Below are 12,260 nucleotides of genomic sequence, written 5' to 3'. Positions count from 1 at the left end.
ATTTTTTGTAGAGACAGGGTTTCGCCACGTTGCCCAGGCTGAAGAATTCAAATTTTAAAACAGATACTAAAACCTGGATGCCAGAAGACAATGAAGAAATGCAATGAAAGTACACAGAAAAAGCTAATCAACCTATAATTATATAACCAGCCAAACTATCAATCAAGCATGAAGACAGAAGACATTTTCTAATATGCAAGGACTTAAATAGTATACTTCCCTTTTGTGGGAAAGTTATTAAAGTTACTGAAGTTTTACGGGAATTCAGCAAAACCGACTGGTAAAGTAATTTTTAAAAAACAACAACAAAACAAAACAAAACAAAAAAACAAGAAGCCTGGGATCCAAGAAACAGTTCCTACCACAGGAGAGCAAGGAACGAAAGTCCCAGGGTAACAGCTATGCCCCAATTCTAGAGAGCAACCGGTACTGGTTAGGGACAAAGACCTCTTAAAAGAGACCTCTTGGAAAGAAGACATTTTCACACAACTGAAGGAAAGGAAATTAGAACACTCAATATGATGAAGGTACAATATTCACTCATCAAAAAGGAAAAAATTATGTTTTAAATATTAAGTCAACTAAAATGTGTATAATTTCATTAAATAATGGAGTATAACTTTAAAAAATCTATTTGGCCATGATGCCAGAATTATTCTCCTTCAAGTGCCCAGAAATTGGATACTGGACCCCAAAATGAAAGGAAAACAAAAAATGCAAGCATACTATGCTTTGTGTAAAGGGAACAATATGGGCATAATCATAACAAACACCAGTACTGTTTACTGGTGTTTAGCTTGGAAAGCCAGCCTACGAGAAAGGATAGATTTGATTGTGGTTGTCAGAATGTAAATACTAATAACCTGAATAAAGATAAAAATAATAGTACAGCTATCAGAAGAGAATAGATGGAAGAACTGATGGAGCAAAGGAGAGGAAGGCTAACTCCTTTATTTCAAATAGAAGGGAATTAAGATACTGATTAAAGTAGAAAGAACCAGAAATAGAAGTACAGTATAACTATTTTATATAAAGAAATAGGCTTGGCGCAGTGGCTCGTGCCTGTAATCCTATCACTTTGGGAGGCCAGTGTGGGTGGATCACTTGAGGCCAGGAGTTCGAGACCAGCCTGGCCAAAACAGTGAAACCCCATCTCTACTAAAACTACAAAAATTAGTAGGGCGTGGTGGCGCACGCCTGTAATTCCAGCTACTCAGGAGGCTGGGGGACAAGAATAATTTGAACCCAGAAGGAGGAGGTTGCAGTGAGCCAAGATCCCTCACGCCAATGCACTACAGCCTGGGCAACACAGTGAGACTCTGTCTCAAAAAAAAAAAAAAAAGAAGAAGAAAGAAATAGAAGAGATTTTAAAATGTAACAATCAATACTTTAAAAAGGGGGAAGGGAAAGGTTGCTACTTGTACTTTTGTATTTCATAGGTTCACTAGATATTCTCTGTTTTTTAATAAGATAACCACCAGAAGAAATAAAACCAAATAGTGAAAAATAGCAGTCTAGAAGACTGGGAGTGGAAATGGGGAAAGGGAAAGGAGAGGGTCTATTTTCCATTCCAAACTCTTTTGGACTACTTATCACACCATTTATGTGTATTAACTGGAATGAAAGCAAAACAGAACAACCTTTATTTTTAGCTCTATGAAATAAAATAGACATTAGCAAATTAATCCAGAGGTTAAATAATTTGTCTGCTTTCACAATAGCGGTTAATTGGAAGAATCAAGCCTAAAACCCAAATCTCAAAAATTTCAAGATAGTGCTGAATTCTCAGAAAGAATTCTTAAGGAGAGAATGATTTTAAAAGTTAGATACTATCCATTTCTATCCAAATAATGTATCTTTATTTATTCTTGAGCATATATTTGTTTCTCAATTAAAGAAAGCATATTATGTTCTAAAATCATTAATGGAAACTAAAAATGCAAATTAAAAATTTAGTAATATCAGATACATTTAGTGGGAAAATAGTTTACAAAGGATACTAAATTGGCACATCAGTAAAACACTACAGCCCAAAGCAAACAATTAAACCAAGGGAAAAAAACTCTTCAAAGGAAATACCTGAAAAGAGAAACACCTTAAAAGGGACAGATGGAGAAGAAGATGCTGTTTAAATCGAGTAACACTTGTACATTTCCCCATCTTGAAAGAAGTTTCTACTATAATATTTTTAATCTTATTATTGAGCATATACTGTGCTTGATTTCTTGAGTTAATAAAAACTAAACAATTTTTCTTTGACAGCATGATTATAAAAGTTATGCTTTATTTAGTGGTGTGCTAGTAAATATGTAACAATGATTCTCTGGGGAAAAAGCCTTAATTTGTATCCTTTTTTTAAAAAAAATGGTCTAATCACTCCTACCATGGCTACCAATGTGATGCCACTGTCAAGGCACAGTTGGAAAGAAGTGTGCACAATTGGATCTTGGGATATATATTTCCCAACATGATCTTGAGGCCATTTACTAATCTCAGAGTAAAAGATATTCAGAGGAATACTCCTGTTAATAGATTTTGTTTAATGGACAGCTTTTTAGGCATCTAATCTCTGATGTGAGATTTTCTTGAAAAATACCCCAAATTACCACATAGAGAACCATATGCCAACAGTAAATTCATATTATTACTAAAGATCATGTCTGGTTTTTTTTGTTTGTTTTTGAGACGGAGTCTTGCTCTGTCACCCAGGCTGGAGTGCAGTGGTGCAATCTTGGCTCACTGCAACCTCTGCCTCCCGGGTTCAAGTGATTCTCCTGCCTCAGCCTCCTGAGTAGCTGGGATTATAGGCATGTGCCACCCTGCCCGGCTAATGTTTGTATTTTTAGTACAGACGGGGTTTCACCATGTTGGTCAGGCTGGTCTCGAACTCCTGACCTCATGATCTGCCCAACTCGGCCTCCCAAAGTGCTGGGATTACAGGCGTGAGCCACCGCGCCCAGCCGATCATGTCTTTTTTTTTAAATTGTCCATCATACCACTTCCATTAATGCAGAAAATCAAAAGTTAAGCATATTTGAAAGCAAAGGAAAAGATATCTTTCTGGGAATAAATTTTTTGATATTTAAAATTCAAATTAGAACCAGATTTATCTACTAATTTAATATCCCTAGAGTAGTAGCAAAATTAAGCAAAGAATATTACATTATAGTTAAAGACAAAACAATGAAGAGTTTCTACAAAGGAAGAAAAATGAACAAATTGATCATTCCATATCTTCTATTTACTCTACCATAAAAGACAACCATTTGTTAGTATAAATATTTGCATAAATTGGGTACCTTTAGTGATAAACACATGTGAAGACATTTTTAAAACTCACTGTCATTTACATGTCTCCCCTATGGACAGTAAATCAATAAACTATCTTCATTAAAATGAGTACACAATTAACATTTATAAAGGAAGAAAATGTTAGCTGTTATTTCCAGAAACGGACCCATGCTGGGTGGTTAGGCAGTAAGTTCACAGTAAAACGTTACTGAGTTCCATTTGGCAGTCATGAAGAATAACAAGATATGTCCAAGCTGCTCAACAACTTATTCTACTTATATTCATGTCAGTGATGAATGAATGTTTAATGTTTTTAAAAATTCTTCTGGTTTAAATTTTCTGGCTAATATAAAATCTTGTTTAAAAAACAAAGCTTGCTTATACATTCACCTTAGAATAGTGTCATAAATGCATAGAAAAAGAGAACCTCAAGAATACTTGCAAAAATGTTAACAGTGATGATTTTTATTTTTATTTTGTAAGACAGAGTCGTGCTCTGTCGCCCAGGCTGGAGTGCAATGGCGCGATCTAGGCTCACTGCAACCTCCACCTCCCAGCTTCAAGCAATTCTCCTGCCTCAGCCTCCCGAGTAGCTGGAATTACAGGTGCCCGCCACCATGCCCAGCTAAAACAATGATGATCTTTTTACAAGATAAAGGTGATTTTTGTCTCCTTCTCTATACTTGGCTATATTTTCTAATTGTCAGAAAAAAATTATTAAAAGAAAGGAAACTTACACATTTAAAATATTGAAAATTGGCATGATTTCCAAGGGTACTAATTTAGAGATAAAATTACATATTAATCAGACCTCATTGGCATTAGCTAGCATCTGACTGTTAGCAATTGTAAGCACTGCAACTCAAGCTATAATAATGATTCAAATATGCCTTACAATGAATGCCTTTCATAATAAAGAACATTTTCAAGTGGCTGTATAATACAAAGTCATAAGAATGAAAACTCATATCAAGTTTAAAACACAGGCATAAATATAACGAAAAAAAGTGAAAAAGTTTCATTACACAATGAAACTAATACTATAAAGGGTTTTAAAACTGTAACAAGGGAAGAAAGGAGAATAAAAGACCAAACTAACATTTATTAACAGTACCCACTTTTTGCCAAGTACCCTGCCAGACAACTTCTCTACATACTATTTTCATTCATTTTATGACAGTCCTATGGGAAAAATGGATTATGCTCATTTTGCAGAAGGGAAGAGGCTCAGAGAGATTAAGCAACTTGCCAGGATCCCATAGCTAGTAAATTACAAATCTAAAGTTCAAATATAAGTATTTCTAACTCTACAGCCCATCTATGCACATCCTCAAGCACTCAGATCTCTAGAAACAATAAAAGATAAACATTCCTCACGTGAATTTGCCTTTTTATTATTCTAACTGAAGATGCTATATTTAGCAGGGAAGCTTAACATTTTGGGTAATGGGAAAATATTTGTTATTTCTATCAATACTATTTAGCTTGCTGTTAATTCCTGTAGCCAGAAGAGAGGCTGCCTTCTCAGCTAGAGCACAGAAAAATGCAGATGAACAGGTATTTTAATCTGGAGGCAAGGTGAGGGGATTTTTTTTTTTTTTTTTGAGACAGGGTCTCCCTCTGCTGCCCAGGCTGGAGAGCTGTGGCATGATCTCAGCTCACTAAAGCCTCCGCCTCCTGGGCTCAAGCAATCCTCCTGCCTTAGCCTCCCAATAGGCTAATCTTTTAATTTTTTGTAGAGACGAGGTTCACTATATCGCCCAGGCTGTTCTCCAACTCCTGGGCTCAAGCGACCTTCCTGCCTCAGCCTCCCAAAGTGTTGGGATTACCAGTGTGAGCCACCACAGCCAGCAAGGGAAGTAATCAATTCTCTCACTCATCTAACCTTGGATATAAGAGGTATTTAAAGCGAACATTATTCGGGTTATTGTGGTTTTCCAAATCCTACAGGTTTCCACTGCTACCACAATATGTGAAAATGACAGAGTTCTTTCCCTGGACTCCATCAAAACCATCATTATCTATTAATCTGTACTGTTCTCATGTCCTGTGAGCAGAGAACAAAATTTCACTGGATAGATCATAACTTTTCTGGAACAAATGGAACTTTTCACTAGGCAATGGTCATCAGCAATTGCACATCATGACAATCTTTGACTAAGAAAATATTCTGATTAGCCAGGCATGGTGGCCTGCACCTGTAGTCCCAGCTACTCGGGAGGCTGAGGGAGGAGAATCGCTTGAACCTCGAGGCAGAGGCTGCAGTGAGCCAAGATTGCACCACTGCACTCCAGCCTGGGTGACAGAGCAAGACTTCACCAGAGGGGAAGGGAGGGGAAGGGATCCCTTTTGGCAGGGGACTGACAGAAACTAAATACTCAGTGAAACTAAGGGTGGAGCTTTTAAGCTAAAAGCTTAAAAGGTTCAATCAGGTAACTTTCAGGGAGTGACAAAGTCACCTCTATCCCAGAAAATCTCCAAATTTTTACACTATTGGACAATATTTGCACATTTGAAAGAGTGCCCCTTGGTTTCTCAGCTTCCATTGACTCTAACGTACTCCATTGTTCCTGAACACTACCAAAATCAAAGACAGGGCACGGGGCCCAACCAGAACCACCGCTTAACTCATGTCTGTAAGTAGGATGGCTTGTTCTGCTTAAGAGGACTGATTTGCAGTTAAATGTGATAAGCTTTGTCTGAAGCTTCTTTGAGGGTTAAAGAAGGCCAGAATTGGCCCTTTACCCTATTTGGGTCCAAGAATAACCTTAAACCAAGAAATCATTTTCAACTTAAAACATTTAAATAAAAATGGTAGCTTAATGTAATGCCATACTTCATCTAGAAAAATAATAGATTTAATGCCTCTGCCTCTTCTCTTTGCTTAAAACAATCTAGTTGAATATTTAATACAATTTCAGGATTTTAGAAAACTAATATATAAAGCAATAATAAAATCACTCTATTGACTCTAAAATTTACCATAGTCAATAATTTATTATTTTTGCTTGAAAATCATGCTTGTAGTTCATTCTTGAATAACAATATATTGTTGTTAGGACCATTTTTCTCTTTTGTTTTTTTTTGAGACAGGTCTCACTCTGTCACCCAAGCTGGAGCACAGTAGCATGATTACGACTCACTGGAGCCTGCACCTCCCACGCTCAAGCCATCCTCCTACCTCAGCATCCTGAGTAGCCAAGACTAAAGGTACACGCCACCATGCCCAGTTATTTTTGTATTTTTTGTAGAGACTGGGTTTCACCATGTTGCCCAGACTAGTCTCGAACTCCTAGGCTCAGGTGGTCCTCCCATCTTGGCCTCCCACAGTGCTGGGATTATAGGTGTGAGCCAACGTACCCAGCCCACTTTTCTTTTTTCTTAGGTGTAAACTATTATTTTCTTTTTATATGGTTGTACCTTGTATTTATTGTTGAATTTATTGGTCTACAAAAATTTATTTCCTTTATAGAAAAATCTATGTTAGATGACATAAAAATCCAAAATGGCATATGAAGACTCAGCTAAAGCCATACAAAATGTCGTAATAGATAGATGAGTGATCTAGTTAGACCAGGATTCTATTTCTCTCAATGCCACCAGAGTATGTCTTATGAAAAAGCAGGGTTTCCTCTAGGATGTCAGCCTAGAAGGTGACCTTGGAAGGTGAGACATTTACCCCAAACATTTCTAACACATTCCATTTATGTACAAAATTCCTACCCATCACCTCAAAGCAATACATGACACAGATATTAAAACATAAAACGTGTGTGTGTGTGTATGTGTGTGTGTGTGTCTGCAAGCACGTGCATGTGTTTGTTCTTGAGGATTGCTTTTGGCTAGAAGCATGATTTATACTGACAAGGTGAATTCAAATTAATTTAACAACCATTTAGTATAAACTATATAAAAAGCACTTCTATAGAAATTCATTGATATAAAAATTAAATATATTTATAGATTTCCTTTTTCAGTTCAAAGACAGCAGTTGGGAATACAGTATCATCCCTGGGTAGGAATACAGTATCATCCCTGGGTAAGCTTCTAAAATTCTCTGGCCCAGATCCATGATGACAATCTCTTTAAAATAGTCTTCCATTAATTTTTTTTAGGAACACCTTCCCTCAACTTTTCTAATTGGTTCTTTGAAGCAGTTTCTGATGGAGAAAGAGTAAAGGATGAGGAAAATTACCTTTTTTTTCCCCATTCCAAGCAGGGAGAGGATGGTTGGGCGCAGCTGTATAGGTTCCAGATTAACCTATTTATGCCTAGCATTCCATTATTGGAACACTAAGCTTGTGGGAGTTATTTATATCACACTGCTCAAGGTCATCTCCAAGATCTGATTTTTCACACAAAATAATTTGCAACCTCCAGCATAAATGGGTTAAACACTTTATTCTTCTGTTCAGCTATATCGTATCATAAGATAAACAGGTTGATAAAATTTCTTCCTATTTTTTTGTATAAAACTATTGCATTCATGTTTTAATAGTTTTATTATTTCTGGATATACCTAGTAAGAGTATGTTCATCCCACCATAATATCTCTAGTCTTTGCAGTCCTCATCTGAAGAATCTAACATTTCAGCTTCTTTATACCCAAATGTCCTTGCTGTATCTTTTTTTTTAATGTTTCATCAACCAACTGTCCAAAATGTAGATGTGCTATGACTACGTGCCAGGACAGAACAATGCTCCAGTTTTACTTTTACTCTCTTGGCTCAAAAATAGCCAGTAATTTCTTGGTCCTTTCTAACTGGAAAAGCCATTAATTACGTTAACTCTATGTAAATTATTTCTATTAGAGATTATTTCTATTTAAGTCTATATTGTCAGTTTCAGGGTTTTGCCTTGGCTTTGGTGGAAAGAGAGTTATAGTTATTTTGGTTAAAAATAAAATAAATTAAAATTTCAAACAATTTGGCTAAGTTATAATTCCTTACAAATGGATTTATAATAATGGAGAAAGAAACATGCACTCCAAGAAGTTGGTTTAAGCAAGGAAACCTCAAACTAAATTCTAAAATATACTTTAGTAAGCAAACATAAAACAATTTTTGAAAATTTTTATACTTACAGGCAAATGAGTAAACACTTGAAAGATGCTTCTCAAAAAATTTATAAGGTCCATTAAATAACCACTAGCTCTTCCATCTGGCTCAGACATTGTCCAGTCATAATCAGCAAGCTGAACAAATTCATCAATTTTTTGATTCAGTTTGGTATATATTTCTCCTTCTGCTGCATGTCGAGCATCCTGACATGGGACAAAATAACAACAAAAGACAAGAAACAGATAATAAAACAAGTGTTTTTACAATTCTAGATATTATTTTACATTTACCTTTGGTTTAATATTTTAGTCATTTATTCAAAGTCCAGGAAAACTGTGGGTTTTTTTTTTTCTGGCAGTACTCTATTTATTTGACTGGATATCACATCTTTTCTTAGTTCCTTTCTAACCTATCACCTTTTTTTGTCTTTATGTGATAGAATACTTTATGAGATATTAATTCCTGACTTGTTCTCACAACTCTAAGAGGACCCTTAAGAGAAACAGAAGTAGAAAAACGAAAGTTGCCAAGAACACAGAAGACCACCTCTATCTAACCCCTGATTCACTGAGAGCAATTAAGTTGGACTATCACAGAAGAAATGGAATATCTGCCAGTGCTTTGAGTTTAAGAAGGGGTGGAGGCAGAAGAGAAAGAGATTGAGATAGTTAATTTCTCTGAGAAGAAAGAAACAATAGGAGTGATGCCAGCAAAAATAACAGCGGGAGGATCTCCAAACATTTTCTCATCCATAAAAGTAACCAGAAAACTTATCAAAAATTGTCAAAATCAACCTTTTCAGAACTCTGAAAATTAGCTCAAAACTTGCAGAAATACAGGCATCATTTATTCAAGAAAAACAGCTAAATCTTGGTAGAAAAATGAGCTTTGTAGCATTTTAATGTGCCCTATTTCCATTATTCTTCCTCTGTTCCAGCTCTACAGTACTCTCAAAAGACAACATTCTAAAACTCTGGTGGAAACCTATAGCTTGCCAGCTATCAAAGCAGACAGAACAGAGCTGCAGCTCCTTCAAAGCCACATTCTCAGAGAATTATCATTATTTGACCTATCTGGTGGTTCCCTGGAAGACTCCATGCCTATTTACAGGGATGTCTTTATTTGACCTGAATCAGGACTTGCCTAGTACAAAAAGCCTTTTCCCCAGGGGCAGCTGTCAAAAACAATTAGAGGCAATAAGTTTAACATGGAGGATGCCTGAGATGGTAGGTAACAACTGGGACAAACAATAGGTCAACCAAAGGGCTTAAAAGGAAAAATTAGGGAATAAAATGTCCACAGATGACTTTGAAAAGCTCTAACAGATTCCTGGGCATCTAAAGGGCCACATACATACATAGGGCTGTGTACACACTTGGGAAAGACCTAAGAAGGCTCCAAGCTCTCATTTATGGCTGACCTTGAAGCTCTGTGCAAGACAGAAATAAAACAGGGTAGTGACATGAGAAAAGCAAATTCTAGGCAGCAGTTTTATGTGACTAGCCAAAGGAAACTGTTGAAATAGCTGCAGAAGCTATGGGCTGATAAGACAAGACCCTGAAAAACAGGGCGTAAACCATGCTGGCTAAGACTGACAAGACTCAACATGGTGACAGATTTGGCCTAAGTTTCACCCAGGGCTCAATGTACACTCATAACATACTATATCACATACCCACCAGTGCCATGACAATTTTAGGAACACTCATATTTGGTGTAAAAATGGGTGGCACCACAGTTCCAAAAAAATTCCACCTTTTTCCAGGAATCATCATGAATATTTCATCCCTTGGTTAAAGAAACTCATAAAGATAGCAGCTCCACCCCACCTTGTGCATGACTCACTCACTCTCTCTCTCTCAAGTGTGCCTGCACTCCCCTTTCTTGAATGTGTACTTTTTTGTTTTGCAATTAAGTCTCCATACTTTCACTATTTTCTGACTCATCCTTGAATTCCTTCTCACGACAGTGTCAAGAGCCTGGACACTGGCTGGGATCGAGGTCCCAGCAGCATTTGGGGACGTCCCCTAGCCCACTGGTATCATGTGCAAGCAGGAAGTAAAAGTCAAAGCAGAGTGATTAACTTCCTATCTCAGTGTTTAAGACACACCCCAACATGTGCACGGAGCCCTTTGGCAAAGACTAGGGGACTTACAGGTTCCAGGCTTTTAAGCAGATCTGTATCCAATCACTAGATGACCACTAAGCTAACCAAGCAAAGACTTCAGTGGCCACATATGACAAAGAACACAGACTTACAGATTTAGTTCAGAAAGGTCACAAAACAAACAACAGATGGGAGAAACAACAAACCCTTGGGAGAGGAGAGAACTTCCAAAGTTGTCATCTTATATTATTATAAATGTACAGTTATCAACAAAAAATGACAAGTTATGCAAAGAAACAAAGTATGACCAATACACGGAAAAAAAGCAACCAATAGAAACTGTGAGGCAGCTCAGATGTTGAACTTATAGGACAAAAACTTAAGAACAAAAGGAAACCATATCTAAAGAACTAAAAGAAAATTATGAGAATACATCAACAAATAGGGAATATAAATAGAAATTATTAAAAAGTACAATAAGTGACGCGTCTAATCCTAGCACTTTGGGAGGCCGAGGCAGGTGGATTACCTGAGGTCAAGAGTTCGAGATGAGCCTAGCAAACATGGTGAAACCCCATCTCTACTAAAAATACAAAAAATTAGCTACACGTGGTGGTGTGTGCCTGTAATCCCAGCTACTTGGGAGGCTGAGGCAGGAGAATCACTTAAACCTGGGAGGCTGAGGTTACAGTGAGCCAAGATGGTGCCACTGCACTCCAGCCTGGGTGACAGAGTGATACTCCATCTAAAAAAAGAAAAAAAAAAAGTACAATAAGTGAAGTGAAAAAAAATCACTAGGCTGGGCGTGGTGCCTCACGCCTGTAATCCCAGCACTTTGGGAGGCCAAGGTGGGTGAATCACGGGGTCAGGAGATCAAGACCATCCTGGCTAACATGGTGAAACCCTGTCTCTACTAAAAATACAAAAAAATTAGCCAGGCCTGCGCCTGTAGTCCCAGCTACTCGGGAGGCTGAGGCAGGAGAATGGCATGAACCTAGGAGGTGTTCCTTGCAATGAGCCGAGATCGCGCCACTTCACTCCAGCCTGGGCAACAGAGCGAGACTCCGTCTCAAAAAAAAAAAAAGAAAAAAAATCATTAAAGAAGTTCAACAGCAGATTTGAGCAGGCAGAAAAACCAGAAGACTTGATCCACAATATAAATCAACTGGACCTACCAGACGTCTATTGTACACTCCACTCAGCAAGAACAGACCACACATTATTCTCAGATGAATAATCAAAATGTACCATTCCCACATTTTAACACTTCTTTGGCTCCCTCTCCAATTTTCACACTAACCACTTACTACTCACTGCCATGGTGGGCTGGGGAAAACCAACTATTGATAGACATCTTTCTATTTGCATGCCTGGCTTCACAGTAGGATTAGAACAAGAATTCCAAGATATTTCTTCTCTCCCCATTCAGTGATCCAACACAAAGCTGACATTAAGGAGAGGCACTGAGTTCAACAGAGCTTCCCCTCAACTACAGAAGAAAGTAAAAATAAACATTACTTTAGATAAAACAGATATTTAAGTTAATGTTAATTATATGAATTGAAATTTTAATGAAGCACTATTAAATATGGTAGTAGCAAGATGAGCTCTGACTCAAAATAGTTAACTTATACAGTCATCCTCTGGTAAGAGATTGGTTCCGGGATCTCCCTCGGATACCAAAATCTGCAGATGCTGAAGTCCTTTATATAAAACGGTGTGGTATTTGCATATAATCTACACACATCCTCCTGTATATTTTAAACAATCTCTTGATTACTTATAACACCTACTACAATGTA

At 37.3% G+C, this 12,260-nt stretch overlaps 1 protein-coding gene across 23 annotated transcripts in view; it reads right to left on the bottom strand.

Moving 5' to 3' along the window:
* EXOC6 (exocyst complex component 6) overlaps nucleotides 1-12,260 on the bottom strand; it is a 257,578-nt gene that overhangs the window by 74,568 nt on the left and 170,750 nt on the right. For all 23 annotated transcript variants that reach the window (XM_055093148.3, XM_055093149.3, XM_055093140.3 and 20 more), the window contains one exon: nucleotides 8,375-8,554. In XM_055093148.3, coding sequence (XP_054949123.1) covers nucleotides 8,375-8,554 — 180 coding nt within the window. The remainder of the gene's footprint in view (nucleotides 1-8,374; nucleotides 8,555-12,260) is intronic.

Source organism: Pan paniscus, chromosome 8, assembly GCF_029289425.2.
Source record: "Pan paniscus chromosome 8, NHGRI_mPanPan1-v2.0_pri, whole genome shotgun sequence".
Taxonomy (NCBI): domain Eukaryota; kingdom Metazoa; phylum Chordata; class Mammalia; order Primates; family Hominidae; genus Pan; species Pan paniscus.
The sequence above is the reverse complement of the archived record's forward strand: the minus strand, read 5'-3'. Positions and strand labels throughout refer to the sequence as shown.